This window comes from Arachis stenosperma, chromosome 10 (assembly GCF_014773155.1).
Source record: "Arachis stenosperma cultivar V10309 chromosome 10, arast.V10309.gnm1.PFL2, whole genome shotgun sequence".
In the NCBI taxonomy this organism is placed as follows: Eukaryota; Viridiplantae; Streptophyta; class Magnoliopsida; order Fabales; family Fabaceae; genus Arachis; species Arachis stenosperma.
The window spans coordinates 117,122,396-117,141,770 of record NC_080386.1 but is presented as its reverse complement, the minus strand read 5'-3'; the positions used below and the strand labels follow the sequence as shown (position 1 = coordinate 117,141,770).

The 19,375-nt window shown below is 30.5% G+C and overlaps 2 protein-coding genes and 1 non-coding gene across 4 annotated transcripts; 1 reads left to right on the top strand and 2 right to left on the bottom strand.

Annotated features, from left to right (window-relative positions):
* The first annotated feature begins 252 nt into the window (after positions 1 to 252).
* Positions 253 to 3,978, top strand: LOC130954353 (uncharacterized). The gene is made up of 5 exons (XM_057881093.1): positions 253 to 520; positions 622 to 689; positions 788 to 943; positions 1,748 to 1,999; positions 3,455 to 3,978. Exons 1-5 carry the CDS (start codon positions 292 to 294, stop codon positions 3,830 to 3,832), a joined length of 1,083 nt encoding a protein of 360 aa, XP_057737076.1. The 5' UTR covers positions 253 to 291; the 3' UTR covers positions 3,833 to 3,978.
* A 1,331-nt stretch (positions 3,979 to 5,309) lies between these two features.
* Positions 5,310 to 5,382, bottom strand: TRNAA-UGC (transfer RNA alanine (anticodon UGC)). The gene has a single exon. It is a non-coding gene; the product is annotated as a tRNA-Ala (tRNA).
* Positions 5,383 to 5,710: 328 nt separating this feature from the next.
* Positions 5,711 to 16,113, bottom strand: LOC130955277 (protein NRT1/ PTR FAMILY 1.2-like). Of its 2 annotated transcripts, XM_057882107.1 has the most exons (5): positions 15,866 to 16,112; positions 9,066 to 9,180; positions 8,526 to 8,743; positions 7,126 to 7,661; positions 5,711 to 6,613 (listed from the first exon to the last, which is right to left on the bottom strand). In XM_057882107.1, the coding sequence occupies exons 1-5, from the start codon at positions 15,902 to 15,904 to the stop codon at positions 5,761 to 5,763; spliced, it is 1,761 nt and encodes a 586-aa protein (XP_057738090.1). In that variant the 5' UTR covers positions 15,905 to 16,112; the 3' UTR covers positions 5,711 to 5,760. The 2 variants fall into 2 exon arrangements, with proteins under 2 accessions (XP_057738090.1, XP_057738091.1); XM_057882108.1 differs by lacking the exons at positions 8,526 to 8,743; positions 9,066 to 9,180 and having other exon boundaries at positions 15,866 to 16,113.
* Positions 16,114 to 19,375: the final 3,262 nt, after the last annotated feature.

Here is a 19,375-nt window from a genome sequence, read left to right as displayed (position 1 = left end):
TTATCAAATTTTAAGAATTAAAATGTCTTATCTTTTAAATCATACTTAAAAAAATTACATCAAAATTTATTTTTAAAATATTTGTTACGAATATATATATATAATATTATTAAAAATAAATGGTACTTTTGTTGGCGTATTTAAAAATTGGAACAGTTTTGGTAGTTAACTCATAATTATATATTTAACCGGCATGACTCATCGGCCTATATAAACAGGTATTTGGGATGTTCATTTCTGAGGTCATGCACTTGTTCTTGTTATATTTTGAGTGTGGGAAGAACAATAAACATGGGTGGCAGAGTGTTGTGCAAAATGTTGGTTGCAGCATTGTTTATGTTATTCAGTGCCCAAAATCCATTAGTAAGTTGTGCTTTGAGTTCTGAATTGCAAGAACAGATCAATGCAATCAACGAACAAGGGCCATACATAGGTTTGGTCATGCCAAATTCCTTTGAACTCGATCCTCTTCTTAGCAATTCAGAATACATCGCTAGTGGTTATGTCCTAGACGTTTCAGGTAAAATAATTAATTAAAAGAAATGTTGACATAATTAATTAAGTATTTGTAATTATAATTCGTATATATAATTAACCTTCTTTTTTAAAAAAAAAATGAAGGCAGGAGATTTCGCTTTGGAGCCATTGGTGACAAGCCTGTTATATTGGTCATGACAGGATTAAGCATGGTAATTAATTAATTAATAATTACTATTGTTTCGAAATGTGTTTTATTTTGATTGGAATTTCTTTTGATTATACTCATGTATCATGTATGGATATGCAGATAAATGCAGGAATAACTACTCAGCTTCTTTTGAGCCTTTTCAACATAGAAGGAGTGGTGCATTATGGCATAGCTGGAAATGCAAATGAACAACTTCATATTGGAGATGTTGCTATTTCTCATTATTGGGGTCATCTCGGCCTTTGGAGTTGGCAGGTATATATCTATATGTGTCGGGGCGGCATACCCTTAAATGAAATTTTGATTCGAGACGAATTTAGTCATTTGTCTGTCCGAATAGAAGATGTCGTAGACAAAAAAAAAACTATATGTGTTGAAATTTGAATTCCGTCTTATGTATTCAACAACCCATTAACCAACGACAGACCTTTAAATAGAGCTCTAATCTGCGATAAATTAGTTTTTAGTCTATCAGATTGAGAGATATCATGAGAAACAAAAATAAAAAATAAAAAATATTATAACCAATTTAAATTAATCAAGTAATAATTTTACTCGTTCACTTAAACAAGTGTCAAAAATTTAAATCTCACTTTATATATACAGTAATTCATTAAGCAATATAACAAACCTTTAACTGAAACTTAAACTCACGACATATTAATCTTTTACTTGCCAAATTTAAAGATACCATTAAAAAAAACAAGAAATATTATTATATTTTAATTGGCTTTTTACCACTACTATTGCTACTCTTTCATAACATTTTCTTCAATTCTTCCGCACAAGACTCAAGTAAATACATTGGAGAAATGTATTTATTAATTACTTTTTTCTTTTATAAACATTTTCTTTATTTATGTCTGTTAAAATCTTACTATTTTCGGCATTTATATATTCATTATTACTACTTATCTGCATGGAATAATAATAGACGCTGTTTAATTACCATGCATATTTTGGTAGAATATAAAAATTTTTCCTCTTCAATTGAAATCTATTTAAAAGTTAGTTAAAAATGGATTTATTAATTTGTTATATTATATTATATATACACAGAGGTATGGGCTAGGGCCGGAGAATGAACTACCCTTAGAACCAAACGGAGACTACACAAGAAAATATGGACACTTAAAATTTGCAGATTACACATCAAATGTTACTGCGGATAGTTCATATGACAACCTTCTCAACAATATTTTTTACCAACCAGAAGAGATTTTCCCCATTAATGGCACTCCTGAACAAAGGCAACATGCTTTTTGGGTTCAGGTTGATACCACTTACTACAACACTGCTAGCAGACTCAAGGTAATTTAATTTAGTGTCTAATAATAATTTACTCACCCCCATTCTAATTTTATTATATTTATTTATGGTTGGAGGGATTATTATTATTATTGGAAAAAAATAATGTTGATGTGTTTTGTTTTATTGTGAATATTTTTGAATTAAGCGACATATAATTATTTATATACCTCCTTTTATTAATTTAATTTTTAATAAATAGTTTTATAAAATGGTATTAGAGCTTTTTATGATAAAAAGTTTTAGGATCTAGAGTTCTCATGAAACCACTCATTCCAAAAGTTTAAGATGGTGGAAAAAGGTAATACTAATGATTATATATCTAGTACTGAATCGGACATTCCTAACCCTCCATTTTACACATTGTACAAATATTCCATTGGCTCCCTATACTTCCTCAAAGTTTATTATTTGATCCTTGTTAATTTCAAAACAAAAAAAAAATTAATGCAAATTTAACGTAAATTTAAAAAAAAAATTTGAGTAAAGAATTTCTCCTACCAGGTTAAATTTTTTAAATAAATATTTTATGATATCATAAAATTAATTTTTTACCACTTAAGAAATACTTATGAAAATTATTAAGTTTTTCAAAGTAATTTTTTTACTCAATATATTAAAGGAATCTTTTATAGTATTTTTTTCCTCGAATCTTTCGAAAATATTTGTATTTGTTTAGAAGTAAAATAGCACCAAAAAAAAAATTCAATTTGCAGATTTAATCTGTATCCAATTCGAATTTTACGAGGCTTTAGATAGAACGAAACTTGTCTTCTTGTATGCATATGTTTTGAGCATGTATTAGATATACAGTTAGATTTTTTTGTTTAAAATTACATTATTTTAAGTAAATTTTATTTACTTTTAAATTTTTTATTTTAAAAATAATGTAGGTACAATGGTACATGCTGCTTTAGATAGAACGAAACCTGTCTTGTATGTTACGTCCATTTTTACATCTAAAAAGGCTTTTGTGATAAGTACTACTCAACATGATTTTGCACCGTGTCCGTCAATAATATTACTATAAAACAGGTGGAAACTAATTAAAGTTGATATTTGATAATCCTCCCATAATTTAATAAATTTGATTAAATTATTATTTAATTATTTTTAACTATTAATTTTAATAAAAACAATTGTATATGAGTCTTTACTCAACAAATATCATCTCAACTTTTGTCTATTTTTTAACAGATTTAATCTTTCATTATGTGATATATATTTAGTTTTTTTGGATAAAATATTTTACAATTATAATCGTTTTTCATTTTTTCAGATGACTATTCACGTGATCAATATAAAAGATAATTATTTCTGTTAACGTGGTATTACCTGATTAGATACACATGTTTTACACTCACATACAATGCATCAAAATTAAATTCAAAATATTATTGCCTCAAAACAATGTTGTTTTAAGTGAAAAATAACTGATACATATATGTATGTTGGCAGAACATGAAGCTTGAGAAGTGTCTAAACTCAACAAAATGCTTATCACATACACCAAAATTGAAATTTGTGTCAAAAGGAGCAAGTGCAAGCATCTACCTAGACAATGCAGCATATAGAGGCTTCATTCGTGAACAATTTGAGGTGACACAAGTGGACATGGAAAGTGCATCCGTCGCACTTATATGCCGTCAACAAAATGTTCCCTTTATTGTCATTAGGGCTCTCTCCAACTTGCCCGGCGCCACCTCAGAAGATTCCAACGAGCCTGACACCTTTGCGCCGCTCGCCGCCACCAATTCGGTCAAAGTGGTTGTTGAGTTTGTCAAGCTCTTGCCATCATCATTATCAAGCTCTAAGATTAAGAGGTCACCCATGTAGTAATGTTGAGTGTTGTCTAATTTCATGAACCGTTATGTATGTGAGTGATGCAAATGTAGACCTCTTATCTTTAATTTCGTCAACAAGAATAAGCAACAGAACTTATAATATTTTGATGTCTAAAATAAATTATAATATTTTGATTTTAATGTCGTATATTAGTGGAATAAATGAATTTAAGAATATAAAATTCATAACTTTGAAACTAGTTGTTAGTATAAAAAGTTCATCAAACTAAATGCTTGTGAATCACAGTTCAAACAAGTATATATATTTTTTAATTACATTACATGATATTATTACATTGCTGTAGTCATTTTTTGTCAAAGAACGTTGCTGTAATAATTTAGGCTAAATTCACATTTACATCACAGCATTTGTTTACATCAGTATTCGTTGGTGAATTATGTGATAAAAAATGGTGGCTGCAGAAAAAGTTAAAAGATAATTTGAAGAAAAGAGGAGGTTAGACAGAGAACAAATGACAATAGTGATATAAAAAATTCAAAGGAGAAAAGAAGAAAAACTTGAAAATTTGAATTTCAATTTGGTTTACATTGTAGTAATGAAAAAGTAGTGGTAAAATATTTACATAAAGAGGGGGCTGAAAGGGGACTTAAAGAAAATATCAAAATAGAGGACAGTGTAATTCAAAAACGACAAAAGGTGATGAAGAGCATTAAATACCAAAACCTTTTTAGTTGATGGAGCGCATGAAGCCATGAAGCTCAATATTTGAGGAGCTCAATAACATACTTCATGGTTGTTTGGATCTCGTGTTTTGTTTTGTTTTTTGGGTGTGGTTTGCTCTTTTGGTTTTGTCTTGTTGGTTAGGAGGGATGTTGTTTTGTTTGCATGTTTGGATGTGTTGGCGGTTTATCGTGTCTGTTTTCGTTGAGTCTTTGAACTTTACTCTTCATTTGTGGTCGAGTCCCTCAACTAATTGGAAAAAAAAAAGATAAGGGATCAAATTGAAAAAAACAAAAGTAAGAAGTTAAAATCTTATTTAAAAAAATAAGATTTTTTTTTATCAAATGAATTAAACAGCTCTCAATTTTATACATTAGGAACTTACTTATATTACACTCATACATCCAATATTTATGAATTCTATCTACTATTTGATTTCAGCTATATTTTGAATCTAAATATACTTATTATAAGGGATAAATGATGACCACTAAACTAAGACATTGTGTAAAGAAAGAGATAATGAAAATGCCATAATGCCTTCATCCTTCAGGGAAATATAGCATATCATCGAGGTCCATTTCCTGATCGCTAAGCCCAACCCATCAAGTATTGATTCTATAACAGAATTGCCTAATTGATTGAACTAAAGTCCAAAAAGAAAAGAAAGAATTTGCTGCACCATCCAAAAACATAATAAACAAAAACAGTAATTTGTTGCAGTATTGATTATTGAACTAGGAAAACCATGACCGAAAAAAGAAAAAAAAAAACAAAAAGTTTGCGTTGGAGATGCGGGGGATCGAACCCCGTGCCTCTCGCATGCAAAGCGAGCGCTCTACCATTTGAGCTACATCCCCATTTGTTTGTTTATTTATTTTTAAAAATATTTCTTTTTTTTTCAATTTTCTCTCTTAATCTTTGCTCATGGGTTATTAATTAATAAAATTGGTTCCCTAATAAAATTGCTGTTTTCCCCTCTATTAAATATTATCTAATAATATATTTCTAATGCAACACTGTATGTGTGGCTTTATATACAAAACATGATAAGAAAGATTACAAGTCAACAAATCAACTTAGTAGAAAGGATATCATCCATTTTCTTATTTTATTTTTATATTTACCATAGCTTAATTTTTGTACATTAACGATATAATATTCATCTAAGCTAATAACATCAGGCCGTGGATAACTTTAAGAAGCAATCACCTGTATATCTCTCTATCTATCTTTATCTACTTAAAATTATACTTTCCATTACCCTTACAAGGGCCATAAGCTTTACTACAGTAAATAAAATATCCAAAATTTGCAATGCACAAACTAAAAATGAATGCATAATAGTAATCATAATGACCCTTGTTTATGTTGCTTGAAAGCCAACTCTCATTTCCTCCTCCTCCAGTAACACCATCAACACCACTCAGAACAAAACTTGCTGCCAAATTCCCCACAGACATTCCCAGGCCACCTAGCGTGGACGCCAAGCTAGACATCGATTGGGGAAGCTCGGCCAGAAAGAACTCGTTTTGTCCAATGCAGGCTGATGCCTCGGCCAATCCGTCAAGGATTTGCCGTGGCAGGAGCCATAGGGCGGACAAGTTCACCACGGCTTGTGGTTGTTCCGAATAGCCTTGATCGATTGCAATCCCACGCCTAATGTTCTCTACTATTGCTAATGATGCGATTGAAACACAAGATGAAAATAGGCCAAGTCCTATTTTCTGTTTTGATCCTAAGCATGCGGGCCGTCCCAGTATCAACGATGCAGCTGGGACTAAAACACGGTCATAGAGTATAACCCAAAGTACTACCGATATAATCATGAATGTTCCAAAGGAGCCTGAAGGAATTTCAAAGTTTGAAGTGACGTGGCGGTCCATGGACGATGCCTCGAGCACCAGGAAAGAACCTTGGCTAACATTCACAGTGAGCATGATTCCTGCTGTCCAAATTGGAATTACCCTGAGAAGTGCCTTTAGTTCTTCCACTTGATCCACTGTGCAAAGATTCCATGGATTCAAAGGCCTTCCATCTGGTTTGAGATCTTGCGAGGGATCTCTAATCATGCATGCTTTGTTGAGAAACCTAGTCAGAATTGTACACAAAGAAGAATGAAAACATAGAGAAAACTAAGAATATTTAATATTGACGATAGTTGTGATTCACACTAGTATTTGAGTATATCTCAATGTATCTATCACTCAAAACATAAGAGTATTTATAACTACCTAGAGATCACAGACTAACACGTTATAATTCCAACTTGTTCCCTAAGTCACCAAAGTCTGTTAGATTAGTTGCAACCATATTAACTGATCCGAGCCTCATTACTCCCTATATAAGTCTCTACTTATATAATATAACATTTTCAGTTTGATGCTTCTGTACAGTGTAAAATTTCCTAAAATCTCAAATGTTCTCATTTTAGTCCCATGAATTTATCTTCCATAAATTCAGATCAAGAGGCTAGTGAACAATTTCAGAATTTCATGATTAAAAAAAAGTTTCTGATTTGATGCAATTAGTAACTATGTCCATAGCAATCTGATCTTATCCAATGCATGATGATAAATAAGACAAAAGGAACCAAATCATACCTCAAACTTTCACTTGGCACTAGGAGAATCGAATCCTTCTCATGGTAGTATGTCAAATTTCCATATTCCTGATTCAACTGAACAAGTCTATTTCTATAAGAGGCTACAATGACCTGAGCTAACCCACTCACCATGTTCTTTTTGGTCTCTAGCTTGACATAAAATGGAGAAGCTAAGAAAAAAGATATAGTCGATATGAACATTAAGATAACAGGAATTCCGAACCCCACTTTCCATCCCATGGTTTCTTGAATGTAAACAACACCAGTTAGACCAAGAAGTATTGACAATGTGACCGAAGCATAGTACCATCCGAAGTAACTTTCCTTAACATTCCCATCTTTGTCCTTCATGCTTAACTGATCAACACCGAAGGCTAAAGAGGATGATCTTATGCCTCCAGCTCCAATGGCCATAAGGGCAAAAGAGGAATGTAAGATCAAAAGTTGCATTGTTGAAGTGGAGTTATAGACATTGGTTAATTGGTTGGAAATTTGCCTTGGAATCATGGTTGTTGACCATAGAAGAACCATTCCCTACTCAATCCAGATGATAAAAACAATTAAACTTCTAACTTTGTATCACTGCTTCATGATAGAATTAATGATTTTTAAAAAATAAAGTGAATTATGTTTAGTAGTTCCTGTAAAAGTGATTCTGAAGGTAAAAGTTGGTTTTGGTAAATAAAAACTAAAGACACAAAAATTGGCAAAATAAATTCCAAGATACAATCCCTCCAACTGGTGTTCTATTTAAGAATAGAACTCAGATTCTCTCAGAGGCCATAGCATACCTCTACCATTACACTAACACTCTTATAAGTAAAACTAAGTTCTTTCAAGTGTACCGGTATACTGGTGTTTCAGTGATTTTTAACCGTTGATTTTAATTATAAAAAATGTATATAATATATATAATTAAGATCAACGATTAAAAATCACTGAAACACCAGTTGGTATACTTGAAAACTTTCCAAAACTAAGTACTCAGTAACATATGAGTGCCAGCAATTACTAAATATACCTCGAGTTCAACTAGATAGATAGGCACCTTTTTTCGGCCAACATCAGCAACACCTTTTAATGTTAAATTCTAAACACTAAATTTCAAACTTATATCCTAAATTTTATATTCTAAATTCTAACTCTAAATACTAAATCTTCCAAAAAAATGAGGGTTAAAAGTCAATTTTACAATTGGCTTCCAGTACTTTTTCATATACTTAATATCATTCACTTTCAAGATTAAAGGAAAGTGTCATTTTTTACTTTGATAGCTGAGTATGATAGATACAATCTAACTCGATTAGATTGGATTAGTTAGACAAAACTATCCAACAAACTGAGTAGTAATCTAATATTTGATGGGTAGTAAACGGATGAAAAGGAAACGAAAATTACCAACAGGCTAGTAACAGAACCAAAAGCAATCATGGAATATCGACCGACCCAAGAGTCTGCAAGCAAAGCAGCAATGAGGGGTGTGAAATTGGTGGCAGCAGACCATAACAAGAGGAAATTGGTGGCAGCAGCAGTTTCCATGCCATACTCTCTTGTCAAGTACAATATCATGTTAGGCATTAGTCCAATGCTAGCCAGCCTCTCAAATGCCTCATTTGCTGCCACAAAATCACACATCAATTAATTATTAGACCCAACTACATCTACATCATTCACCAGAGTTAAGCCCCAAATGGCACTGATCGCGTACCCTAAAATAGTCTTTGAAATCTCAATTCCACCAATTACGTTTTTTAGATCTTCCCTCAACCTTTTTTTTTTCATCAAATGACTCATCCTGCCGTTAGGACTAATATGACACACTTTTGTCAATTCCGAGACATAATTAGTATAATTGAGATTTGGAAGACTATTTTAGTGCACGCAGCGAATCCAATCTCACAAACTACTTTGGAGTTTAGCACCATTGACATTGTTTACCTATGATGAAAGGCAAGGTTCTGAAGCCACCCTTGTGGTTGTGGGAAGTAGTGGAAGTGGCCTTGGAGAGAAGTGGAACTTCCACCACATGCTCTATCTCTGGGAAGCTTCCCATCTGCAAAGATTGGAGTGGTGCTGAATCACTCAAGACTAAACACACAAACAGTTAAGTAGATTGAGTGCTTTCATATAATTGTATGGCGCAAGATGTGGACAGTTCCATAAAAAGATTTTTACCCTCGTTCCTCCACCTGTTTCTATAAACAGAATCGTACACATACACGTGTATATATATTATGATATAAACGGTTTCCGTAACTGCCGAGTGCACTCTTAACTTTTAGTAAGATGATTGGTTATTATCTGCTTCATTACATCGGATAACACGACACGCTACCCTTTTCCATTGTTTTAAATCTTCTCTTAAATAGTAACTAATACACACTACTAAAATATATATTGTTTTCTTCACTGCACCAAAAGATTTCATTAGTTTCCTTCAATCGATGCGTAAATGGAGAAACAAACAACCATTCATTAATACCATGTTTTTCGGTGCAAGATGATTCCGTCGTGTGCCATGTGATGGCGTTTAGTTTCTATAATTTAACAATCGGCTATTTTTTTTGTTTTCAAAATAGGATTATTAGTGTAATTATAAGCGGGTAAATTTTATAGATAGAGAGTCAACACGTACGTGTCGCACCACGCAAAGTACGTGTTGAACATATTTCATTATTTTGATAATATGCAAACTGCGTGTTGGACACGTATCAACATTTTAATCAGTACATAATTTTTCACATCTATAATACTATAATACACTTTAAATATCAATATTTAATTAAAATATCATCTTATTTTCATACTAAAAATAACTTCTGTTAACAATTACCTTTTTTTAATGGGAATGGATGCTTTTAATTTATTTTTTATGGATTTTGCTAGAGAATTAATTTGAATATAGTCAATTATAATTAACTAGTTGAAAAACATATTAGTTACATAAAAAAAATAAAACAACTTTTCACTATTTTTATTTTCTCAAATTTTAAAAGCAGAAACAGAGAAGAGTTAATCGAATTGGTTTATGATATAGTTGGTTCTCTAGAATATGTTTTTTAATTATTTGATAAAGTGTAATTTTTTATTTTATATTTTTAAGTAATATAAAAAAATATATAAAAAAATAAATAATAAAAGATCATAATTTATGAAACAATTAAAAAATTGAAAATTTTACTCTTAGTTCTAATTTTAGAACTTTTAGGTGAGTTCTCCTAAAGTTAAATTATAAAGTGGTCTTTGAAATTTATAGAATGCACCCTAACTTTTTAGTTGCACTATTTAGATTTTTAAGATTGAATAAAATACATTTAGTTAGTCCCCTACTTATTTTTCAGCTAATTTACTTGCCATCACCAAAAATAACATGGCAAATGGCCACGTTAGAACTGAAAATGTTATTGTATTAATTTTGGTGATAAACCTCTAATGAAACGACGTCATTTTCAACACTAAGAGAGTTAAAATTTAAACCCCCTAACAAAGTGATCATTTCGTCTTCTTTATTTTTTTCAAAAATAAAATATTTTACTCAAAATCCTAACATCTTGATATGAAAAATTTGAATGTTTTAACTCTCCTAATATTGAAAACGATGTCGTTTCATTAGGGGTTTAACGCCAAAATCAATACGACAACATTTCACGTTGTCCGGTGGCAATTATTCTCGACAGCAAACAAATTAGCTGGAAAATAGACAAGGGATCAACTAAGTGCATTTTATTCAATTTCGGGAATATAAATAGTGCAATTGAAAAGTTAAGGACAAAATCAGTGCATTCTGTGAGTTTGAGGGACTACTTTAGAATTTAACTCATTCTCCTAATATTAATATAGGTTAAATTATTTAAATCTTTATAATTTTATTAAATTTGTAATTAAATTTTATAATTTAAAAACTTTTAATTTGATCCTTACATAATTTTGAATTTTGTAATTATATTTTTATCGTATAAAAAATATTAGAATTAATACTGCTGTTAAAACATAAATACCTCTATTATAATTTTGATTTCTGGGACGGTTGGAGAACTGGATGCGGTGAAAGATGTCCTTGGAAACAACGATGATGTCAAGCCCACCATGATTAATGATGATAGCGATGATGATATAGGGAGAAGTATTTTTATTGGGACTGGTAGAGCATCGAGCTTTGAAACTCAGCAGTATCTGCCGCACTTTTCTACTCTAGAATTAGATGCGATGAAAACGGAGGGGTTACTGGATGTAGAATCCTAATTTGACGCTAGAGATTCACAGAACACCACAAATCTAGCTGAGTTCCAAGTCGAGCAGCAGTTTCAGAATAAAGAGAAACTCGTCTTATGTGTGAAAGCCCTAGCATTTGTCGTGGGGTTGAGTACAAAGAGATGGAATTGGACCATGACAAGTACTATAGCAAGTGCAAGGAGTTCAGAAATAGTTACAGATGGTTGATTCAGATCACTCTACGGCAGTGGAAGGGTATCTGGGAGGTCAGACGGTATAACGGACCTTATACATGTTTGACGACCTCGATCTCATGTGATTACAGGAAGCTTGACTATCATATGATATCTGCCTTCATCCTTCCTATGATTAGAGCTGATGCGACTGTGTCCATCAAGGTTTTGCAGAATGTGACTGAAGCACATTTTAGGTTCAGATTTATGTACAGGAGAGTGTGGTTGGCTAAGCAGAAAATCGTTGCGCAAATATATGGAAATTTGGAGGAGGCCTACAATAAGCTACCAAGATAGGTTCTTAGTGTGCAAATAATGATGCCAGGCTGTGTCATACTTCTGAAGACGAGTCTTATGTGAGTTGGAGACTAGGTTGATAGGGAGTCGACATTTTTTCACCGTCTTTTTTAGTCGTTTCCACCGTGCATCGAGACATTCAAGTATTGTAAGCCGTTGGTCAGTATTGACAGGACTCATTTGTGCGGTAAATATGGGAGAATTTTGTTGGTTGCGATAACTCAGGATAGAAATTCTAATATCGTTCCTATTGCATTTTTCCTAATGGAGGGTGAAAATGCGGAATCATGACCTTTTTTCTTGTCTTACTTACGGTAGCATATCACTCCTCAGCCAGGCATTCTCATGATCTCCGGGAATTCTCGTCACTTCTACTACCTATTTAATCTAACATTAGAAATCTAAATTAGATTTACCTAAACTCCTAAAAAACTTCTAATCTTGTTAATCACTACTCTAACTAAACATTGTTAATCACTATTTCACAATGCATTTGTACGTTTGAAATTCTAGCAAAACATTAAACCACTACTCTAACTACTATTTGTAGTTTAAAAATCTCAGTAGCGCATATAACAAAATTCTAAGCAATTTAACATCACAAACTATTACATAACTTTTTTTATAGATATTCAATTTCAGAAACTAAGCTCTTCATAGATGGAACCATCAATATGGGCGACGCTGTCTAACCGATAGATACGGTTCGGATCGTCTTCTATTTTCACAATTTTAATCTTACGATTTTTTTTGGCGCAGATTTTCTTTGGAATTCATTTTTGGGGGGTGGGATTTGGTGAAATGTAATTCGAAGCAAGTGGATTCGAATTCTTTATATAGGTATATAAACACTAAATCGAAACTAGTAGATTCAATTTACCACTAGCTTTCCTACAATATAAATCGAAGTAAGTCCATTCAATTTATTAGTGCTTAATTTAAATCCACTCAATTTGAATTATTAAGAACAAAAATCGTTTGTATAATTCAAAACCAATAGTTTTGATTTATTATGGATGGACTTTAAAATCAACTAAATCGAATCTAGTCCATTCGATCTATGCATAATCCTAGTAGTTCGAATTTGATTGATTTGATCGATTTACTACTACAATGATTAAATCGACTTTAATCAATTTGATATACCTAAAGTATCTATAAGAACATGTATGTAATATTTTTTATTTTAAAAGATCTATGTAATTTTGTGATTCAAAGAGTTTATTAACGTGCTTTGACCATTTTTTAATGTAATATCTTTTAGTTTTAGTTCAATAAAAGTTAAAATATTTTTATTTTAACTATTGTCATTATTTTATTTTAACTACTGTCATTAATTTGCTACATTAAGTATCATAGTAACAACGTAAATGGTTGATGAGATAAGACACGAAATATCAATATTTAACCTGTTAAGTTAATATTTAATAGATCAAACTGATGGCATAAATTAAATAGAATTTTTTTAATTTTATTTAAAACTTATTATATATATAAAAAACTTAATCATCAAATAAATTATTATATATTTATATATAAATATATAATTGTTTAAAATATTTTATATTTTAATATATATTTTATAAAGATAATTATTCTAAATTAAGGGCGAAACCTCATGCAACAAAAAAAAAAGGATAATGCCCCTCAAATTTTAAATTTTTTTTTATAAATTGTATACAAATTTTAGTTTAATTTTCTTAAAAAAATTATTTTACTTTTTTTTTCCAAAATTAAATTTTGGCCCTCTAAAATTCAATCTAGTTCTACCTGACCAACTTTGTGACAAATCATCCACCTATGTGCGATTAGCATTGTGAATCGGTGCTAATTGCTTGATCAGAAAATCATAGCCAAGACTAGTAGAATATGTCTCTAGGTTCACATAGCCGCTACATATTGCCAAATAAAAGAGACTTTAGAACAATATAAAACACATATTTTTAATCTATTTATGTAGGTAAAGTTTATGGTGCCCAATAATTATGGTGGTTATAATTATTATATAAGTATTGTTAGAAATTTTTTTTTTTTTTTACATTTTGGTAATTTTTTATTTTTTAATTAAAAATATTATTTTAATTTTAATAATATTTTTTTAGATACTATAATTACTATAACATAAATATCATAACATGCATTATTTTTTTATTTTAGTATAAATAATATGCATTAGTTTTTTTGTGAGATGAATTAGATAACTCTCAATTATAGTTATTCTATCACGAACACTAACACATGTATTATTTACATGTTGCAAAATCGTTTTTTTTTTTTTTATTAGCAAGATACAGCACAGCGGAACTACGTAATGAAAAGTGTGGTCCGAATTGAACAACCTAGTTGGGCAGGTGGTATATGATTGTAAGATCCATAGTTTGCAGGCCTATACCAAAATCTAGCCCAAATATATAACACTCTATTTGAATATTGGAATTGGATCCATCCAAAAAATTAAAGAAGAATTGGATTTGGAAGTTGGAAAAATTGTTACTGTTACGTACAACCAAAAAAAAAAAATTGTTACTGTTACATGCAAGTGATACAACTGGGACTTTAGGTATATTTGGTGAGTTTTTAAAAAAAGTTTTTTTTTAAGTTATTTTTTTAAAAGATTTTATAAAAAAAATAAAAATAATTTTATATTTAGATATTTTATATAAAAAAATATTTTTATTTATCAATTATATTTGGATATAATCATATAAAAGTATTTTTTATTTATTTATTATGTGAAAAAAATCTTTTAAAAAATAGATGTAAATTGAAGTTTCTCAATAATAATATTTTTTATTTTTTAAATGCTTTTAGTTTTACTATTAGAAATTTATCAAATATCCTAAAAAAAATTTTTTTCATTAAAAGAAAATCTTATTTTATCAACTTAATAATGCACAAACAAATACTTAATTGAGTGGTTAGATATATTACCTCTTAATATACTATATTTGAGTTTGAATTTTGGCCATGACTAAGTAGTAAATAAAACTCTTAAATGTATGTGCAAGTGTGTGATGTAATACTTAAAATTAGAGACTATCCAATCTATTCAAATAAAATGAATTTTTTTACTGTTACACGTCTCAAAAAAAAAAATGTTATTACTACTGTTAGAAGAAACTACGTGATTTGATGCAAGAAGACTGAATAAGGTTGCTTTTTCATTTTTTTTCTTTTTTTTTTTCTCCTTAAATAAACTGCTATTTCTGATCATATTGTTAACTATTTTAAGTTTTTAACAGTAAAAAACATAAAAAAAAAACAAGATATCATCACATATTGGATTAATTCGACCCAACTAACTAAAATGGGCAACTCATTGAATAGTTTCGTTGATCATTTTGAGTAATTTTGTCGAAATAATTCAATCTTTTTTGTGACCAATTCAAGATTTAATTACTATCAAGTTAATTTGGATCCTTTATAGTCATAATTAATATTGACATTTAAATCTTTTGTGATAAAAAAAATAGTAGTTTTATTCTATTTTCATGTTATTATTATTTACATTCTTGAATTAGATTGTAACTCTGGTTCTTTCTTTCTTATACTCACTACTCTTATGTTAATTTGAAGTCATACACCACTTGCATGATCAATGGGAGGGTACCTAATTTACTTTTTAACTAGTGTATTAATATTCTACATTTCTATAAATTAAATATGTGTATTAATTATGAATATAAAGTTGGTTAATATAATTAATTTTTTACATTTTAACTAAGGGGTGTTTCGTTTCTGTGCTAAAAATGGTAAATATATAATTTTATTCTTTTATAGATTATATACGATGATTTTTTTTTATATTTCTAGTGGAAGAAATAGCATATTGTTAAGAGGCCAAAAGAATTCCAATTAAAACTTACAAGTTAATTGTTTGAAAGGTTTCTTGGTTATAATAATGAGTGTGGAATAATTAATTTCTCAACAAATCAAATACAATACTATATAAAATTGGAGAAAGTGCAAAAAGAGAGGAGAATTATGAATACATACCAGTATGAATAGTGTACCAAAAGTAGCGATAAACATCATATTGAAGGTAGGTTGTGGCTACGTCCAAATTCATATTTGGTAACATAATTAGCCCAAAATTAGGGCTATGATGAAGCGTTGAGGTTTCCATGCAAAATCCAAAGAGTAATGTGGATGAAGATCGGTGTTGAAGGAATTAAAGCTAAAGGGTTCAGAGAGAATGCAAAGAACTCAGGAACATTGATTTCTGCGTTTCTAAATACTTACCATCAATTTTAATAATATTTTATTTGATTTGATTTCAGGTTTGATGATACCACTCGAGGATCACGCGGTGATCCTCAAATTATTTTAAGGATTTAATTCACTACTTCTCAAAGGATAAGCTTGTCATTGCACAAATTGGTGGCAACTTACAACTTGATAAGTTGATGTCCCTATGACGTATCCCATGCCATCACTGTAGAATTTTTTTATGAAATGAATAAAATAAATAAGTAAAAAGTATAGGTAATTAACTCCATCTATTAGTCAACTTGAACAATTTTTTAAAAATGTTTAAAAAATTCTGATTTTGAAATTTTAAAAAAATAGGATTAGATTTAGAAACACGCGTCATCAAACCTCAACTTTTAGTGCGACATTCTCCTCCAATTCCTCTCTCTCTCGACGGTGCGATCTTCTTCTGCAATTCTATTCGAGCACCTTCAAGATCCATCACCCCTCGTGCACCGCCATGTCTTTCCTCCCTCCCCCCTCTCCCCTCCCCCTCTCTTCTCTCCGCAGCACCATGCCCCTCCTCCTCCAACCTTGATCATCGTGCCTTTCCATGCAACACATCATCTCGCGACGCTGCACTCTTCTTCTTTGAACCCTCTTGTTGCGACGTGCGCACCTCTCGCTGCAATTTTTCGTGTCGCGACGCTTCTCCTTGTAACTTGTCGTCCCGCAATGCCGTGCCCTCTTTTTCTTCTCCTGCTCTTCTTTTGACCACTTTTAAATGTTTCTTTTTCTTAAGTTTCGAAGGTGTTTTTGTTATATGATTTAGATGTTTTTTTTTTCTTATATTTTGGATGTTTCTTCTTTTTAGGTTTTGGATTTTTTAAATAGTTTTGAATATTTCTTTTTTTAGTTTTTAGATGTTCTTTTTCTAATAATTTTGGATGTTTTGTTTTGTTAGGTTTTGATTTTTTTAAATAATTTTGGATACTTTTGTTAGGTTTTGAATGTTTCTATATCTAAAAGTGATATATTCTTCTTTATTATAATTGAAAGAGTTTTGAATAATCTTTTACAATGATTTTGGATATTTCTTTTTGTTACATTTTGGTTTTTTTTTTTGTGATTTTTTTAATTGTGAATGAGAGTAAAAGTAAAATTAGGGTGACTCTTGAGTTCGGGTACTGTGTTTTCGTTAATAAACTCATTTTTTTCACTAGTTGACTATAGTTAGTTGCACTCCTAGTTGGTTACTAACAAAGTTGAAAAAAATATTATTTCTTAAAAATAAATAACACTGATTATCAAAATCAACATTTTTTTCCAGGTCAGGTAGATCAGGCCTTATCGATATGTTGCACTTCGTTACAAACTAGTCTGATCAACCAGCAGTTCAAGAAACCTTCATCACTCGATCTGGGTGCTCCCCTGTCATTATCTTCTAAGATTTATTCGCTTGTCCTTTCACCATTAACATCACCAACAACGATGATCCTCCCTCCCACTTCCTCTTACTTCACCCTCTCCTTCTCCCTCTCCCTTTTCTTCTCGCTCTTCCTCTCTTCTACAGCCGCAATCTCACTATTCTCATTTTCGATTTTCATTTTCGATTTTCATTACCGCCTTATTAATCACAACCACCACCACCACCATTATCATAATCATTTCCATCACCTTCATTATCCTGGTGCACCACTTACCTTCTTCAGGTCTTTCTTTTTTATTGTTGTTTTTTGTTTTGTTATTTATTATATTATTTCAAGCATATACAAATGAATTGCAGTTTAAAATAGATTACTTACTAAAAAAGAATGCAAGACTCAAGTGGTAATAAAAATAGACATCTACATTTATATATATAGATACATATATTTAGAAAAAGTATAACTTCATTCTTCACATTTTAATTACAAGTGATTTGTTTGTTTATATTTGTTTTAATGGTGATATTACTATTTTTTGTTTAAATATAATATAATTGGTTATGAATGTTTAAAAAATGATATACTAAATTGATGTTACAAATATGTATGTGATTGTTGTAGCTATATGAAGCATGACAAACCAGTAAAATAAGAGTGTATTAGAGATTTTTTTAGTTAAAAGTAAATCGGACTAAATTTTGATGACGTATAATAAATCAGGTCTGGTTCATCCGATATGTGTCTAACTTGAAAAAGTATTAATTTTGATAAATAAAGTGTTATTTTTTGTTTTATAAAATAATAGTTTTTCTATTCATTTAAGGAAAAAAAATACTTCACTTGGAATAGCATTATTAGGTCTTCCTTATTGTCAGCAATATATATAACTCAATAGTTTTGTATTGCTATAAGTCATGTGAAAGATTTTGTAAAATAAATAAATTTTTTATTTGTTTTGATTAAATAGTATTTTTTGTTTCTTTTTTTTTTCTAACTTTTTATCTAAACAAGACATTGAATATTGTAATATTTTTTTATTTTGTCAAACATAGATATTTGTTTATTTTAATATAAAATAAAGTATTGTTTAGTCTTTAAGGTTTAGGGTGAATCCTAATTTGATCCCTAACGTTTAAATCGTCTTATTTTTTTCTCAAAAAAAATTAAATGACATTAATATTATCCTGTTGTCAAATCCCACACTAACACTTAATGGAGGAGCTAACATGTCCTTTAACCACGTTTGTAGTTAAAGTCACATATGCTCATTTTCGTGTCTGAGAAAAAACTAACACTTGCAAACACTTCTTCTTCACTCCCTATTACAAAACCCAGCCCTAAGTTAAAATCATTATCACTTCACATGAACTCTAGTGCTCGTTGGTGGATTATTTGGACTTTTAGGTAGAATCGAGAGTTACAGGTCACTAAAATGTGACCTTTGAAGGTATGCAGACTTCTTCACTTCGTTTATGTGGATGCATTAAGTTGGTGCTTAAAGAACAATTGTTTTGGATGTTTTTATTTAAAAGGTAATGGTGTTCTTTTGCTTAGTCGATAGGATTTTCGAAGTGGCCATTGAAGAGTTTTTTTCTTTCTTCCCTAATATTGTGCGACCTCGCATTTGATGGAAAATGTTGATGCATGCTGTTTGTTACTAACTTTCTTTGCAATATTTAATATATGTTGTGATGTGTTCTGAAACATTTGACAAGTTGACAGTGGAATAAGTTATTTTAGTGTGAAGATACATTACCATGGTAGGTTTGGTTTTGATGGAGAACTCCTGCACTATTTGGGTGGGGAGACTACAATTAGTAATTATTGTGATGAAGATCGGTCGGAGTAAAATTGAGGCTCTTGACATTGTCATTAAATGGGGGATCTT